At 64.8% G+C, this 17,134-nt stretch overlaps 1 protein-coding gene across 1 annotated transcript in view; it reads left to right on the top strand.

The window, feature by feature from the left end:
* The first annotated feature begins 281 nt into the window (after nt 1-281).
* The window catches only part of BRSK2 (BR serine/threonine kinase 2), a 64,687-nt gene continuing 47,834 nt past the window's right edge, over nt 282-17,134 (top strand). The window contains 3 exon segments of the mRNA XM_017874689.1: nt 282-440; nt 443-463; nt 466-510. Of these exon segments, the coding sequence (XP_017730178.1) occupies nt 422-440; nt 443-463; nt 466-510 (85 nt within the window). The 5' untranslated portion in view covers nt 282-421.

A 17,134-nucleotide genomic window follows, 5' to 3' on the forward strand; every position in this document is an offset into this window, starting at 1 on the left:
GGCTGCGGGACTCGGCTGTTCGGCTCAGCTGCACGGGCTCGGCTCGGGCTCGGCTCGGCTTCGGCTCGGCTCGGCTCGGCTCGCTCGGCTCGGCTGGCGGCCGCGGACGGGCGTGCCGCTGGGGGCGCGGCGCGGGGCGCGGGCCTTTGGCGGCGGCGGCGCGGAAGCCAGGTGCCCCCGCCGCCCTGGTCCCTCTCGACGAGCGGAGGCGGTCGGCCGCGGGCCGGGCCTCGGACTGCCGCGTCGGAGTGGACGCAGGGGGCGGCGGCGCAGGGCGGACGGGGCAGGCGCAGAGCAGCGGGCCCGCGGGGGCGCCCGGCCGGTCGGCGCGGACGGCTCTCGGCGGACGCGGGCGGACGCTGGGCGGACCCCTCCCTGCCCGCCGCCCGGGCGCCCCTGGCCGCGCCGGGCCCCGGAGGCGATGACATCGACGGGGAAGGACGCGGCGCGCAGCACGCGCAGTATGTGGGCCCTACCGGCTGGAGAAGACGCTGGGCAAGGGGCAGACAGGTGCGTGCGGCCGAGGGGGGCGCCGGGACCGGGGAGGCCGCGCTGGCAACGCGTTGGGTGGGCGCTCGAGGAGCCCCGGCCGCGAAGCCACACGCCCGGCCCGAGCCCCGGCCGGCGAACCAATGGGCGCCCGTGCGCCCCCGTCCGCTCGTGCGTCCCGGTTCCGCTGCGGACCCCGCAGGCCGCTTGCTGCGGTCGGCGTGCGCGGCCCAAGACCACGCGCGCGGGGCCGCGGCTGGACGGGGCGCACGGGCCGGCCGGCAGGTCCCTCGGCCCCGTTGCAGGTGCGCGGCCCGGGCCGCATTGTGCGCCCCGCGCGACCGGGCCCATTGTGCCGCGGGAGGAGGGGGCCGCGCGGGCGCCCATCTGCCGTCTGCCGCGGCCGCGCTAATAGGCGTGCTGCCCGAGCAGCTGCGCCCCCGGCGGGACTCCCACCTCCGTGCGCCGGCCACCGGGGCCTCCGGGCAGGCCCGATCTCCCTCCGCGGTGGGGGCGGGAGAGTGCGGGGACCTGCAGAGGGCTGGACAGCGCCTTGCGCTGCTCCGGCTCCGGCTCGGGCGGGCGGAGCGTCTGTGACCTGCATTCCCCCGGGGGAGGGAGAGGCCATTGGTGCCGGGACCAGAAGTGCGTGGGACCTGACCCGTGGAGCGGCCGCGCGGCCTGCCGGTGGAGGGGGCTTCCCGGTGGGGCCTGGCTGTCATTCTAGGGAACAGGCGGGTCCCTGTCTGTTCTAGGGAACCGGCGGAGGCCCAACCCAGGCCAGAGGCAAGCCCGGCTACCCTCGCGTGTGGCCAACTCTCCCCGGCCCGCTGGGCTTGGCTAGCCCTTCATCTGGTCCGTCAGGCGCGTTCACAGAGTCGCCTTTGTGGAGGCTGGGGCTCAGCCATTTTCTTTCTTCTCCCAGGACCGGCCTGTCTCTTGGTGTCCCCGAGGTCCCAGGGCACTGCCTTTCCCTTCCAATCCGAGAAGTTCCTTAGACCCGGGCAGGCAGGGGTGGAGGGAAGGAGGAGGAGGGCGCTGGTGCAGGGTGGAGGCTCAGCCCCTCACGGCTGCACAGAGGAGGGGCTGGGAGGTGGCGTTGGGAAAGGAAAGTGGGCCAGGCCCAGGCTCTTGGGGGAGGACCGTGGCTGTGATGTAACTAAGGCAGAGCTGCAGGAAGGGGTTTGGGCCGGGGGGTTCAGGGGAGCCCCCTTGCATTGGGTGCACAGCTTTCCCCCACCAGCCACGGCACGGAGGGGCCCCTGGCCACAGGGCAGGGTCTGGGCAGTTGGGGTGGTGTGGCCTGAGTTGGAGAGGAGGTGGCATTCAGCCCATGTCACCTGGGTTCAAAATTCTCGTCTTTCCCAGAAAGAAAAACTAGTTTGTGAAATCCGTGGTGAAGGAAGGGCCCAGGGCTGCGGGATGCAGGAGTCAGTGAGATAATCCAATTAGGGTCCCAATAAAATGTTGTTATAAGGAAACATCCGTGTGTAAGTGAAGATACGATGAGTTGTGTGCTGTGCGATGAGTTATGTGCTGTGCGCGGCCTCGGTGGGTAGGGGCTGGTCTCCAGTCTTCATGGAGTTCTGCTGGCGGCAGTTAATTACGGGAGGTTTCCACTGTAATTAACAGTAATGAATACAAAAGGATGGGCTGTGTGTGTCTACAACGTGCTGAGAGAGATATTTAGAAAACAGCTCGAGGGGGGGCACAAAGCGGCCCCTCTCTCCTGAGTTCTGACGGGCAGAGCGCAAGTGCGTCGCTGGCAGGGCCCTGGAGAAGGCCACCATTTCTGTGCATCTTCCCGTTGCTGCTGCTGAAGGCTCACCGGGAGTTGGGTGGATGTGGGGCCCCGAGTATGTGTGCTGGGCCACTTGGCAGCAGATGCCAGGAGAGCTGCCAGGTCCCAAGCTCAAGAGGCAGATAGGCTTCCTGCCAGGAGACCTCCGTGGGAGAACGGGAGGCTGGGTTTCTGGCCGCCACCGCCCGAGGACGGTCTGGTCCTGCCGTTGAGAACGCTTCTCCGGGGACCTGGACACAGGGGAGTTGTGGAGGCCTTGCTTGGGGGGCTGTTGGTGTGGACACGACTCCAGCCCCTTCCCTGTGTCTGTGGCTGGCAGTTTTGTTTGGCCCTCTCTGTTCATGTCCTCCCCTCTGCCTGAGTCCTTGAAAGTGGGAGCTGCTCGACTCGAGGTGGCCACTGAGAGGGAGGTGGTCAGTGGCAGTGGCAGTGAGCCTCATGGTACCACGAGAGCCCTTCCACCCAGCTGACCCAAGCTGGGGCCTGTTGGAAGGTGGGCCAAAAATATGCTCCAAAACCTGCCCTTGGGGAGTCTGGCCGTGTGGGGAGGGGAGACCACACAGCCTCCCTCTGGGGCCTGGACACCGCCGCTTCTAGGCGCTGCAGGGTCCAGTCGGCTGTCTTCTTGTGCCTTTCAGCGCGAGTGCTCCATGGTCTCCCCTGTGCAGCACCCGCCTGGCTTGTTGGGTCTGTGCCTCCTGCAGGGCCGGTGTGGCTGTATGGTCATCCTTCTGCATGGGGCGTCCTCTGCACAGCTCCCCTCGGTGGCCGTGGGGGTCGCCTCCAGTGGTCCCACTACTGGAGCCAGGCACCAGGTGAAGCCGTCAGAGCGCTGAGCAGCTGTGTAAGCCTCCTCGCCGGCTCCTTGTTGGTTTCTGGCCGAGACCTAGGGGGATGTAGTCTGGGGTCGGGGTGGGCACCCACCTGCAAAGGTGCTGCGCCAGCTTTTCTCGGGGCCGAGAAAGGCTTGTGTAGCCTCATCTGAGCTTGACCCCTGCAGGGATGCCGAGACACAGTCTCTGTGTGCCTTTGTCCCTGTGCCCCATCAGTACGCAGAGCAGGGCACCTTCTTGCCCAAACCTGGGCTCAGCTCCTGAAACCTGGGGGGCCAGGGAAGGCCCTGTGGGAGGAGCTGGAGAACCTTGGGCCCTTGGAGCTGTTCTTGGGGGCAGGTGGGTGGGCTGCATGGGACGATGAGAGGCCTGTCCTTGGGAATCCTCTGTCTGGGGCTCGGGAGAAGGAATGTGGCTGGGATAGGGCTCCCTGGGAGGGAGCAAAGGAGATAGGATGAGGGGCTGCACTGCAGCTCACCTGGCAGTGTTCACCTGCTGTGGTGTGGGGGAGGGCCCTAGGCTGCCAGGGACCTGGGACACGTTCTCAATAGCCTTTAGGAGAATTGAGCCCTGGTGGCTGCCAGGGTGGAGAGGGGTCCTGGGGTGGGAGGAGCCAGTGAAGATGGAACAGGTGAGGGGAGGGAGAGCCTGTGCCTGGGAGACCCTGGGGGTGACCCAAGTCCAGAAGCTGGAGGCAGATGTGGAGGGGAAGGAAGCTGGCCTGAGATGAGGTTGGTTTAGAAAGTTGAACAGGATGGGCAGTGATTGGCTGTGGTGTGCAGGCCCCTGGAGATGGGCCCCTGGAGATGGGCCCTTGGAGATGGGCCCTAGAGGTGGGCTGTGCAGGGCTGAGCCTGGAGAGCTCATGGGCAGACAGGACCCGGCAGCCTCCCTAGCTGTGAAAGTGGACTCAGCGTGGGGTGTCTGCTGCGAGACCCCGGGAATTCTGTGGCCCTCCCCGCATCAGGCCCTGGCCATCTGACCCCAGCTGTTTTGTTAGAGCGGCAGCCGCCTGGGGCTAGGCTGAACCCCTCATCTGCCCTGCACGGGGTTTCCACAAGCTTGAGTCTCAGGACGCTGTTCTCAAGGGTGCCATGCACAGAGGCCAGGGAGCCGGCATGGCGGGCAGCCCTCCCATCTGAAGTCTCCTTGCCCCCCAGAGTCCCTGGAAAGGCCCATTTGGTGTCACTGGGCACCATGCCAGTGACTGCGCCAGGGTGGAGGCCTCAAGTTGCTGCCCCTAGAGTCTTCCCACCCTGCATGCCCTCCGCAGGGAGCCCCCTTTCCAGCTGAGAGCTGGCCTTGAGTGTCCCTGTCAGGGCCCTTGGCACAGAGGTTCCGGGTGGTGAGGACAGGCAGTTCCCCAGGCAGGGGTGGGAGGGTCGTTGGAGGTGGGAGGGTCATTGGAGGTGGGAGCTGTAGGCCCCTGTCCTGTCCCCACCCACTGTGGCCTTGGGCACCTCAGGTGTGTGTGTGTGTCCCTGTTGACACAGGTTTCCCTGCCTTGTCACTGGCTGGCAATGGCTGAAAAGACACTGGGCAGAGGGCACCGCCCGGCCCTGACTGTGCTGGCCGTGCTGGCTGAGATGTGTGTACGCCATGGATTTCCTGGATGTGGGAGCGTCAAGGCCAGGCTGTGCCCCCACCCCCAGCGGTGCCAGGGAGGGCTTTCCAGAGTCACCGTGGCTGGCTGCCGCCCCGCCTGCTCCACCATCTGCCCAAGCAGGGAGTCGTGTCCAGAACCACCGGGGCACACAGGGCCTGGGCTGTGATGCGAGGTTGGCCCCTAGGCTTCAAGGGGATCTGTGTGTGGCGGATCTCACGCGGGCCCAGCTGGGGCTACTACCAAGGGCTGTGGCTCCTGTCCACCACCAAAGCTCCAGGGACTGGGTCCCCACCATCATTGGCTGCCACGGTGGTCAGGGCCCCTTCCTTGCTCTGAGGGTGGCTGGGAGTGTCTTAAGGTTGTTGCTGCACCAGGTGTGTGTGGACCCCCACGTCCCCCACTCCTGGTGCCTCTTCCCTTCCAGCCGCCTGGAGGACTGAGTGGGGCCAGCAAGGCCTGTACCCCAGGACACCAGGGTTGCTCAGACTGGCTTCTGGACCTGGGCCTGAGTGACCTCTCCTGGTTCTCACTCCTGGAGTCGTCTGCTGAGTGACCCCGGGGCCTCTCATCATGGCCTCACCCTGCTCTGGTGCTCTGGGAGCCTTGCAGCAGACAGAGACCCCCTCCAGGCTGGCCCAAAGGCAGGTCCGACCCCAGTCCCTGGGAACAGACTGAGTGGGCTGCGCCTCCCCATTGGCCACTGGCTGCACCAGTCTGCCACTCAGGAGTAGCCGTCGGGAAGGCCCCTTCGCCATCACCTGGTGGAGCTTGTTTGAGGGCTTCTGTGCCTTCCAGTCCTCACTAGGCACAGACCAACTTCTTTGGGCACCTGGGGAGGGTCAGGCTTTCTCTGAAGTCAGCAGCCCTGCTGGGCGCCTGGCACCAGGAGTAGGACGGGCTTGACCCTGTGACTGCGCGACCGCACGCATCCACCTGTGCGGGCTGGTGCCTGATGTGGCACTGTGGGGTGTCCACCATGCAGTTCTGGGCCTGCCCTCAGCCTCTGGACAGCCCACCTGGACCTGGCCCCTCGGAAGCAGAGGGACGGGGCCTCAGGACCCCTGTGTGTGGAATGGGATTTCCTGAAGCTTGGCGAGGTCTTCAGTGGCTGGACAGCATGCGAGCAGGAGGGACGCGCAGAAATCCTCTGTGCTGCCCTGAGCTCTGCAGGAAGTTAATGGCACCCCACCACCTCCTCTGTGCAGGGCAGCCCTGTTTTCACCTGTCGGGCTGGTGCCTGTCAGGCCCAAGCCCCAGGTCCTAGCCCGGGCTGATGGAGCTGCCTGCAGGCCTGCCCAAGGCCTCGTCCCAGGGATGTCCGCCGGGCCAGGCTGCCCTGAGCCAGCTGCCTGGGGCTCTGGACAAGATGGAGGCTGGGCTGGGGCAGAGGCTGCAGGGACAAAGCAGGGATTGTACCAGGCCGGCTGCCTTTCAGGGCCCGGCCCGCCAGGTCCAGGCCTTGTTCCACCGCCTCTGAGGGGCCAGTGTTCTGGGCCCAGCAGCTGGGAGCCAGGCCCCACCCACAGAGCAGTGCTCCCGAAAGTCCCGCTGTTAAAGAGAAACTCCTCGTTTTCCTGGAAGGCTCCAGCTTCCCAGACTCTTTCTGCTTTCAGTCCTGGGGCCCACGGAGGCTGTGGCAGACCTGCGCTGCTCTGACCCAGGGGCCTGGGCTGCAGGCTGGGCCTGGCTTCCTCTCCGAACCCTGGAGAGTGACAGCACCACCCCCGACAGATGGCAAGGTCCCATTGGTTGGCATGCGTCTCTCTGGGCACCGTGCTCCTTGTTGGGTGCCATGTCCTTGGGCTGAGCTTGGGTCCTGTCTGCCCTGGGGGTGCCATCCTGTGAGGACAGAGCTGCCTTTCCTGGGTGGCCATGGCAGCCTTGTGGCACTGGCTGAGAGGAACGGACGCTTCTGTGCTAGGGCTGGGCTGTGTGGGGCTGGGTAGGGCCGGTGGGAGTCCCAGGCACTTTGGCCTGAGGGGGATGGAGGTGCCCAGGGCATTCACGCCATCACTGCCCACTTGGTTTAAGCTGGAGCCCAGGGCCCTGGAGGGCAGGCTGGCCTTCCCTGCCCCAGGCAGAGGCGAGAGGGCGCCTGGACGGCCGCCTGCATGGTCCCGTGATACAGCGGGGACGGCTGCTCATGGGGCTGAGTCTCAGAGCCGTGGGTTGTTTGCGGGGGCACAGGGAGCCTGCTTGGCCCGGAATGTGGCCTCTGTGGGTGGCTTGGCCTGGGAGCCCCCGGGGAACCCCTTGTATGGGAGAAGGGGTCAGGATAGGGACTGAGGGGCAGTGCGTGGTGGCCCTCCATGCTGAGGGAAAGCCCTTCTGCACAGCTGGCGTCAGGCCCGTGTCCTCGGCACCCTGAGTCAGCCTCAGGACCAGCCGCTGCCTGGTTGGGGCTGGCCTGGGCCCCTGATCGGCCGCTTCCCTGGGCGGGGGTGACGTCACTGCCCTGGGTCCGAGAGTTATCTTGTGCAGACAGAGGTGACAGGTGTGATGCCTGCCCCGGGAAGGGTGGTGGCCAGTTTGGCCATGTCAGGCACTTTGACCCTGCCCCTGGGGTGCAGGGGTGGAGAGGCAGCCCCAAAGCTGGGTTCTCAGAGACCTGGGGTGGCCACATGGGGCTCATTCAGCTGCCCCCTGTGCAGCCCCGTGGTGTCATTAACTTCCTGCAGAGCGCAGGGCAGCACAGAGGGCCAGCCAGGCCGGGGGCCGGAGGTTCCCTTCCCACACAAGCCCCGAGGGGTCCAGGCAGGAGGCAGTGGCCCCAGTCCGTAGAGGCCAGGGCAGCCTCTGCCCCAGGGTTAGGCTGCAGGCCCTGCTGATGTGGCTTCGGGAGCCCTGGTCCCCATGCTCAGGCTCCCTCCTGCTTATCTGTGATGGGGCCTGGGTGTACCCAGGTCCCTGGTAGGCACCAGGAGATGCTTGGGGTCCCCTGGAGCCTGGAGCCCTCCAGCCCTTCCACTTGCTTTTAGTGTTTGGGGTGGAGACTGGCCGTTGGCACCTGAGGCCGTCCCTGGCTTTCATCCTGTGCCATCCGGGGTCTTGGGGTCCCTCTGCCAGCCCCATGGTGACTTCTTGCAGACAGGGTTTGCAGGGGGCTACAGGATGACTCTGTCCCTTCCACAGCACACAGGCACCTCCAGCCAGAAGGAGCTGGGCAGGCAGACCCGCGCCAGGCCAGAGCCACAGAGCCATTGTGACTGGGGGTCTCTGGTCAGGACGTTCCTGTGCTGTTTGTTGTGGGCAAGGCCCCCAGGGCAGGGCCACCTCCAGGGTATGTGGTTCCAGACACTTGCTGAGGGTCACTTGTGTCCACACCGCGGTTTCCCTATCTGTGCAGTGGCTTGGACAGGACGGTGGGGTGGTGCCAGGGGGTTGCGCCTGCCGGGACTGAGCCCAGGGCCTGGCCCTGCCGCTGGGGCCAGCGTCACCCTTAGGTCAGAGCCAAGGAGGGGAGATGGCTTGTGGGCCAGGGTGCCTGAGGGTGGGGAGAAGCAGATCAGATGGCATCAATGTGTAGCTCTCACCCAGCCGATGGGATTTTTGTGGAGCTCTCTCTGCTGAGGACAGCGAGCGGGGAGCCATGAGCTGTGAACCGTGATAGGGATTGTGGCAAGGCCGGGCTGGTCAGCTGGGCCCAGCTGGGGACGCCAGGGCTGCATGGTCCCTCGGGGCTCAAACTGGTGGCTGCACCCCCAGGGCTCTGGGCTGGTGAGGAGCTTGTCCTGCCCATCCCTCTGCTGCCACAGTGACCCCGGACACATCCCATGTCACCCACTGTGGCTCTGCCTTCTGCCGGGTGGATGTGGGGGATTTGAGGTGCACGGGAAGCAGTGAGTTCTGGGCCTGACCGAATTCCCTGGTGCCATCGGGCCCAGCCTCCTTTGTCCTTGGTACCCTGGGGTGTGGTGGCTGAGCCCCAGCTCTGTGGTTCCCGAGGCTTTTCTGGGGTGGAGGCGTCACTCCACGTCCTGGTGTTTTCACATGGGAGCAGAGGAGAGTGCCCCAAGCCTGGCGTGCACTGCCCCGTAGCTGCCAGCAACACCCCCCACCTCTGTTATGCAGAAATAGTTCCAGGCACCGTTTATTGTAAACATTTGGTGTGCACATATAACAGAGAAACTCTTGAAAATCAAAGGGCTGTTATCACCCTGAGAAATTAGCACTGATTTCTAGAAACTGGTAGGAAGCCAGTCAGATGCTGGGATTTTAACTTTAAAAGAACGTTTCCCAGGCCTGGGCCTCCACCACCAGCCCAGTCTCCCTGCAGGAGGAACTGGACAGGTGCTGGGCTCTGCTTGGAGCCGTGGACTCAGTCTCCTGCCCTCTCCATGGCTGGGGGCTGCTCCCAGGGCACGGAGCCTTAGCGTTCCCTGGAGGCCCAGGCATGGGGTGGGCCTGGGCTCCACATCACTCAGGATTTTCCAGATGAAGCTGACACTGGTTGAGGGACCCCACTTGGAGAGCCGGGGTAGCGGTGGCCTCCTCTTCCATAACCTCTGACCCTGTATGGCAGCTGCGGGTACCATCTTCCACCCGTCCACGTCCTTCCTGGGCAGCAAATGCTGCCAGCACCAAGCTAGGCACAGGGCCAGCAAAATGCCCTGGCCTGCCTCAGGACACACATTCTGGAATGTTCACTGTGTGTCTCACACATGCAGGTGGTCTTGGGGGGCAGATGCCACGTGGGAGAAGTGGGGCCCTGTCAGCTCTGTTCTCCATTGTGGTGGGGGCAGGGAGTGGAGGACCCGCCGGCTCTGCCTGGGCCCTGCGGCCGCCCACCTGCGACACTGTGGCCCTGGGAGGCGTGCAGATGAGGAGCCAGCCCAGGGCTGGGGCCCTTCCCATCTAGCCGTGGCCCTCCCCAGGCTCCTTGTGGTGCCGGGACCCTGCGGCGTCTGCTCCTCTGGCCCAGGGACTGCCAGCAGCGGGTCTGTGTGACCCTCCTTCCTTCTGTCCCTGCTGGTGCCTGGCTCCCAGCCTGGCCTCAACTTGGGGCATGGGGGCTCATTTCATTCAGGCCACATGAGTGTCAGGACAGCCACTGCGGGGCATCAGGGAGGACCAACAGACAGAACAGTGGTGGGGCATCAGGGAGGACCAGCAGACAGAACAGTGGTGGAGCCGGTCACAGAGCTGCAGGGGGCAGGGGACGCCCTGCCCACTCCGCAGGCCTCTAGGCTCCCATCTTCACAGAGCTGCCCTGCCGAGGCGCCTGGCCTGTGTCCTCAACACGTGCCCCTGGTGTCACACCTCACCTGTGAGCGGTTGATGCGCGGCTGCCCTCGCAGGTCTGTATTTTGGGATTTCCTGCCTGGTGTCTGTGAGTCGGTGCTCTCGCCTGGGGTACGGGTGCTCTCCCGGATGTGCCTGCGTCTCACGGTGAGTCTGTCTGCCTGGGATTGTCACAACCTGGAAGAATAGGTCGCTTTGCCAGCCCCCCACCTTCTTGCACGGTCTGGAGGGCTCAGGAGCCCCTGGGGCCAGGGCCAGCGTACCCGGGAGTATGTTCCTGGAGCGGGGGACCTCACTCCTGGGCCAGCAGCCCTGCCTCCTGCAGGCTGCTCAGAGCCCCTTCGGGCCCACGGCAGCCGCTGGCGCAGCCCCTGCCGGTCCTCTCTGGTCTCCAGGGAAGGCAGCGGCGGCCGTGGGTGGTACGGAAGCCCCTGCTCTGCTGCGTCGTCCCGGAGCGTCGTCCCGGAGCGGACTGTGGGGACACAGCAGGGAGCTCGCCAGCTTTGGGGAAGAGGAAGAGACCTTGCGCCCTGTCCCGCAGGCGGGGAGGCCCCAGGGAGCTGTCCAGCAGCAGCGGTGCTGAAGTCTGCAGCTTCGGCCTCCCGCGAGGGTGCCTGCCTTGGCGCTGGGTCCGCACAGCCCTGCTGCCCCTGGAGAGAGATGTGTGAGGGTCGGGGGGTTTTGGCAAGATCCCAAACCTGTCCTCAGCTGTGGGTCTCTGGTTTTGTGCTGAGGAGGGGCAGGAGGAAACCAAATGTGCTCAGTACCTCCTGCTGGCCAGTCCCCCAGCCCTGGGCCCTGAGCAGACCCCCAGGCCCCACCCCTCGTGCCCTGCCAGGGCCTCTCTGTCTTTAACTTGCAGGGGAGAGGGAGGGCCAGGGCCCCGCAGAGCTGAGGTTGCCCCTGCGTGTGGGTGCCGGAGAGCAGGCATGGAGCAGCCTGGGGAAGGCTGGGGGGCCTGGCCTCGCACTCTCCAGAGGCAGTGGGTGTCGGGGCTCCCTGAGGCAGGGCAGGCACTGCGGGCTGTGGTGGGGTCTGATCCAGGTGCCCTGGAGCTCACTCCTGGGAGCCCTTTGTGACAAACTCGTCCAAGTCACTTTGTTTCAGGGCTCATGTGGCCTGAGGGCAGGTGACTTGCAGGAGGTTGAGAAGGTGGCCTTGGGGGCAGATGGGCGTGGGCAGAGGAGCTACTGCTGCAAACCCAGCTCCAGGCTGCCGCGACCTGAGCCTAGTCCACACCTGAGCCCCGCCTCCTGGGAGGAGCATTGCAGAGGGTGGGTGGTGCTGAGTGTAACCCTCTGGCTGCCCCACTCTCCTGCGGGGACTTGCCTCTAAGGCCAGCCGGGCCAGCCTTCCTGACTCCTCCTGGTGGGTGAAGGGCAGCGTACCCCTGGAGATCCCCCCACACAGGAGAGGGTCCTCTAGGGCCTCCTCTGATCCTGCCTGGGCACTGGTGGAGGGCCAGGACTCAGGAGGCCAGGACAGAAAAGGCCACTCAGGCCCACAGCCCCTCACTCCGGGACAGAGGGTCTCCTGCCAAAGGGAGAGGGAGTGGAGTGGGGGCAGCTGACGCACGGGGAGGGAACGGGCCTTGGGAGCCCAGCCCCCAGCACAGGAGGCGGGAGGGGCGCTGAGCTGGACAGCGAGGGGCTGCGATTGCCTCTGAGGAGACAGAGGGCTCAGATCAGCTGGGAGGTTTGTTGACCCTAAACCCCAAATCCCCAGGGATTTGTGACTAATCGAAGTGCACAGATGAGCACCTTCTCCAGCAAAAGCCGGGGCGGCCGAGGGCGTTTGCAGATGGTGTGGGCGGGAGGACGGGTGGGCCCCACGGGGCTTCCACTGGGGGAGGTGCCTGGCTGCAGGCATCTGCCTGGCCCCGACCCATGGGGTGCTGAGTCCCCCATCCCACAGCTCGCCTGTGGGGCCAGCTGGCATGGGGCCTCGTCCTCAGGGGACCTGTGTCCACGCCGCCCTTCCCCTGGGGCAGTGCCCTCATCACTGCCTGCTATGACCGGACCGGCCAGGCTTGCCTGCTGGAGGGAACTTGGCAGTCGTCCCCTAGCCCAGGTTGGAGGCTGCTGTGTGTGGCAGAGCGTGTGAGGTGGCCACCCCTCACCCCAGGCCACAGCGTCACTGGCTCACTGGTCACTGTGGGGTCCTCCCCACCAGGGCTATCCTGCTGGTGCCCCTGCTGGTGCTGGGGGTTGGAACTGAAGGCTGCCCTCAGGCCCGAGGGCCCCGGGCTCCTGGCCTCAGCCCCCTCTCTGCTCTTTCCACTCAGGAGGCCACAAAACCCTTAGACTCATGGGGGATGGGCAGGGGCAGCGGAGGAGGGGCCTTGGCGGTTGGAGCTGGCTGTTTGGTGTGAAAAGGGGATAACTGACACCCCACCTCTGACAGTGTGGCCTGAGCTCCCGTCACCCCAGTTGGGTGGTATCTGACAACCCTGTTAGGTCCCTTACCTGCTGGTGCTGGGTGACAGTCCTGTTGTGGCACCTGGTGCACTGATGGTCGCCTGCGGACCCTGTGCTGGTGGGACAGAAGTGAGCTCTGTGCTGGGCTGTGTGGCTCGTGGTGACGTTGGATAGACCAAGCCCCCACAGGGCTTGTGCTGAGAGTGACCTGGGAATGTCCAGGCATATCTCAGGGAAACACGTTGAGTGCTTACCCACGTCGGGAGGCGGCCGGGCTCCAGGCCCCACTGCCCAGCTTGGGGTGGTGGCATCATGGGAGTTGGGATGGGAGGCAGGGGCAGCAGACCTGGTCAGATGGGGCGAACGGGGTGAGCCTGGCCTGGAGTTGTACCCAAGCCCCTGCTCCTCTCCTGGGCTTCACTCACCTGCTGGGAGACCTTCCAGGACCCTTGGCCTCTTCGGGTCTGTCTGGGCTTTCCTTAGAGGGGCCTGCCTAGCTCCGCTCAGCTTCTGGGGCTGTGTTGGGTGTCTCAGCTCCTTCCCACCCCTCTTCCTACCCCTCCAAGTCAGGTGGCAGCTGCAGGTCAAGGACTGACTCGCTTTGACCAGTCAGTGTGAGCTGAATTTGCATCTGTCTGGGTGAAAGCCTCCAGAGCCAGCACCCTCTCCCTTGCCCCACAGAAGCCGGTGTGGGTGCACAGTGCCTCTGGCCTGGCCCCGAGAGGTTGCAGACTCAGCCCTGTGGCCATTGTGTGGATTGCCCCTGCCGCAGCCGCCTGCAGGTGCCGCGGGATCCAGGTGCAGGGAGCTGGCTCCCTGCCCAGGGCCTTATGCCTCTGTGTTCCCCTCGTGTCTCTGGGCCCCATGTCCTTGATGCCACCCCTCTTCCTGACCCTGCTGTCCTGTCACATCCCCTCTTCGGGTAGTGGCCACGGGAGGAGGCCGTCGTCCCAGCCAGGCCTCCCTCTGCCTCAGCCTCCCAGGATGGACGTCCCGTTGGCTGAGTGTTGCGCCTGCCTCTGCTCCTTGCCTTGCTCTGCCTTCCCCTCCATCCCTGTCCCGGCACCTGGAGGAGGTTGGGGTGGGGAAGGGTCCTCAGGGGAGACCATCTGCACGGCCCCTCCCTGGAGGTCAGCCGGAGCACCAGCCTCCGGAGGGCAGAGGGGGTTCCTGATGTGACCCCTCCCTCCAAGACCACAAGGCACTCAGCTGACGTTTGGAGGGCAGCAGCAACGGGCGTGGGCCTGCGGCCCCTGCCTCTCCCGCCTCTGCCCTTCCTGCAAGCCACCTGCTACCCGCTGCCCGCTAAGCAGCTCTATTCTTACTGCGCTCTGGAGATTACCTCTGCAGCGGCTCCTCTGGGACAGGCAGGCTCGCTGGGTTGGGGGCAGGGCTCAGCACTTCTGCCCTGTGGGAGGGTGACCAAGGGGCCCTGCATGGAGTCCCTCCCCAGCTCTCGCTCCCCCCGTGTCCTGGCACAAGGCCCCTGAAGGTGTGGCAGGCAGGCGGGCATGCAGGCCTCCATCTCTGGTGGTCTAGGGGGTGGGGGTGGCTCTCCAAGGGGTGTTGGGCCTCCGTCTCTGGTGGTCTAGGGGGTCGTGGAGGGTCTCTCTGAGGGGCCTGAGCAGCCTCCAGCCCCTCCCCAGGGAGGTCAGTCGCCCTGGGAGGGGGCTTGGTAGCGGCCTGGGCCAGGCTGCCTTGTCCACAGCCCTGGGCCAGCCTGTGGGGCAGGGAATATGGACACTGCCCTCCCAGCCCTCTGCTCAGGACCCTCCACCCCTCCCCACTTGGCACAGGAGCTGATGATGCTCCTGAAGCCCTGCGTGCCAGCTGGGTTGGGAGGTGTGTGTGTGTGTGTGTGTGTGGCATGTCTGCATGTGCAGGTGTGTGCGTGCATGCCCACCTGTGTGTGTAGGTGCCAGCCTTGCCCAGCTTTCCCCCGTGGCTTATGAAGCTCAGGATGGCTGGCGGAGTCGGTGGCAGCCCCACCGTGTGAGAGTTGAGTAGTTGCGATCCTAGGGCTTGCCTGCAGCCAGTACCCCACAGTTACAGGCAGCGACCTGCCAGCCCCAGCCTCTTCTTCTAGGAAAACATGCCCTGTCCTGCTCAGGGGTCTGGGATGGGGGACTGACCAGCAGCACCAGCTCCCCACAAGGGCACAGGCTTGGCCGTTGACCTTTGCTCCCCAGCTGTGAGGACCCAGGGTTGAGCCAGGAAGATGGGGTGTGGAGCTGTTGGGCTCAGGGCAGCCTGAAGAGTGTGCTCTGTGCCGAGGTGGGGAGATGCGTCCTTTCCTGGTGTGGCCCCAGCCAGCGACCTGCATCTCCTGCGCCCAGTCCTTCCTGCCTGCCTGCGTGGCAGTGACCCCATCCAGCCCCTGCTCCTTGGCCCCGTAGGCCCCGCACCCCTTGCAGAGTGACTGGCCCAGCCCCAGGGGCCCCTCCTGTCCATATCAGACCCTGGTCCGCACCTGTGCCATTCCATCCCCAGCCTTCCCAGATCCCCACAAGGCCCCACAAGCTCCTAAACCCACCCAAGATATGGAGACAGGACCCTCCCAACTCTGCCCCAGCTCCTCACCCTCTTTGTTGCCTGCACCCCTGCCGAGGTCAGGGTGTCCCTTGGCCAGCGGCTCCTCCTGGCTGCCCTTCTCCCAGGCTTGCCTTCCCCTCCTCCTGCCCAGCCTTCCCCTCCTCCTGCCCGGCCTTCCCCTCCCTGCCTGGCCGCCAGAGGCCACTTAGAAGATAAACTGGGCCCAGCATGGTGGCTCACACCTGGAATCCCAGCACGTTGGGAGGCCAGAGCGGGTGAATCACAAGGTCAGGAGTTCAAGACCAGCTTGGCAGCCAGGTGCAGTGACTCATGCCTGTAATCCCAGCACTTTGGGAGGCTGAGGTGGGCGGATCACGAGGTCAGGAGATCGAGACCATCCTGGCTAACACGGTGAAACCCCGTCTCTACTAAAAATACAAACAAACAAAATTAGCCGGGCGCGGTGGCGGGCACATGTAGTCCCAGCTACTGGGGAGGCTGAGGCGGGAAAATGGCGTGAACCCGGGAGGCGGAGCTTGCAGTGAACTGAGATTGCACCACTGCACTCCAGCCTGGGTGATAGAGCTAGACTCTGTCTCAAAAAAAAAAAAAAAAAAAAAAAAAAAAGATAAACTGAGCCACACCTGGGCTGTCCCTGCCACTTAGGACCCCAGAGGGCTCACCCACTTGCATGGGGGGCGAGCAGAGCTGGTGTTTGGCAACACGGGAGGGCCAGGGCTCCGAACCCCTGCAGAGGATACCAGCGAGCCCCAAGCTCTTAGAATGGGCCACACAGAGCTGGCATGAGGAGGCCTGCAGAGGCCAGGACAGCTGTGCCCAGCACTCGGCCCCCTGCCGGCTGTGCTGCTGGAGGGTATGGGGGTGGGCCTGTCACTGGGCCGTCGCAGGGCCTGGGGAGGGGCTGGAGGGTGCGGGGGTGGGCCTGTCACTGGGCCGTCGCAGGGCTGGCAGGGTGTCAGCCTGCAGCTCGGAAGAGAGGAACCCAGTTGTCTGCTCCCTCCACGAGGCTGCTGAGGTGCATGCGTGTGCACGTCCGTGTGCAGGTTTGTGTGTGTGCGCCTGTATACCTATTAGTGTGTGTGTGCGCGTCTGTGTGTGTGTGCGCGTGTCTGTGTGTGGCGCATTGACATGTGCAGGTATGTGCGTGTGTGCCTCTCTGTGTGTGCAAACGTGTGTGTGCGTGCGTCTGTGTGTGCAGGTCTGTGCATCCTTATCTGCCTGCACCTGGGATGACAGGCAGAGGCTCCTGGGGTTTTGCAGGGAAGGGGGCCCCAACGTCACCATGGCACTTTGGTAGCCATCCCCTGGGCTGCTGAGGGTGGGGCCTGGCAGGTGCAGAGTGGAGGGAGCCGCAGGCCCTAGAGGAGGCTGCTGTGGTGGCTGCGGCCTCTGCGTGGGCCCCCCACATCTGCTGTCGCTTTCCCATCCCAGCCCTCTCTGAGGCTGGCGTGGGTCACTAGCTCTGACTGGCTCCCGCCGGCCACCTCTGCGGTGTCTGCTACAGAGGGCCCTGCTGGCCCCTGTGCCCCTCTGGCTATGCCATGGTGTCCACACAGGAAGTGTGTTCCCAGCCCCACAGAGTCCACTTGGGGGGCTTCTCACGTCGGACCCTTGGCCACAGCGTCACGCTCATCTTCCCTTCACGGACCCCCTCTCCGAGGCCCTTGTTCGTGCTGTCTGTCCTGCATGACCTTCAAGGAAATTGCTGACCCCCAGGGCACCACCTCCTTCATGGGGTGCCTCAGGCCCCAGCTGTGCGGGGGTTCGAGCAGCTCTGGGGGGTTCTAGACCCTCTAGGGGCCTCCACACAGCCCCTAAACCAGGACACTAGCTTCAGAGACTGAATCACCGAATAGTTACAGGATTCAGTCAAAATGTTTCATCGGGGCCGGGCGCGGTGGCTCAAGCCTGTAATCCCAGCACTTTGGGAGGCCAAGACGGGCGGATCACGAGGTCAGGAGATCGAGACCATCCTGGCTAACACGGTGAAACCCCGTCTCTACTAAAAAAATACAAAATCTAGCCGGGCGAGGTGGTGGGCGCCTGTAGTCCCAGCTACTCGGGAGGCTGAGGCAGGAGAATGGCGTAAACCCGGGAGGCGGAGCTTGCAGTGAGCTGAGATCCGGCCACTGCACTCCAGCCCCGGCGACAGAGCGAGACTCTGTCTCAAAAAAAAAAAAAAAAAAAAAAAAAA

This window comes from Rhinopithecus bieti, unplaced genomic scaffold (genome assembly GCF_001698545.2).
Source record: "Rhinopithecus bieti isolate Rb0 unplaced genomic scaffold, ASM169854v2 scaffold_9449, whole genome shotgun sequence".
In the NCBI taxonomy this organism is placed as follows: Eukaryota; Metazoa; Chordata; class Mammalia; order Primates; family Cercopithecidae; genus Rhinopithecus; species Rhinopithecus bieti.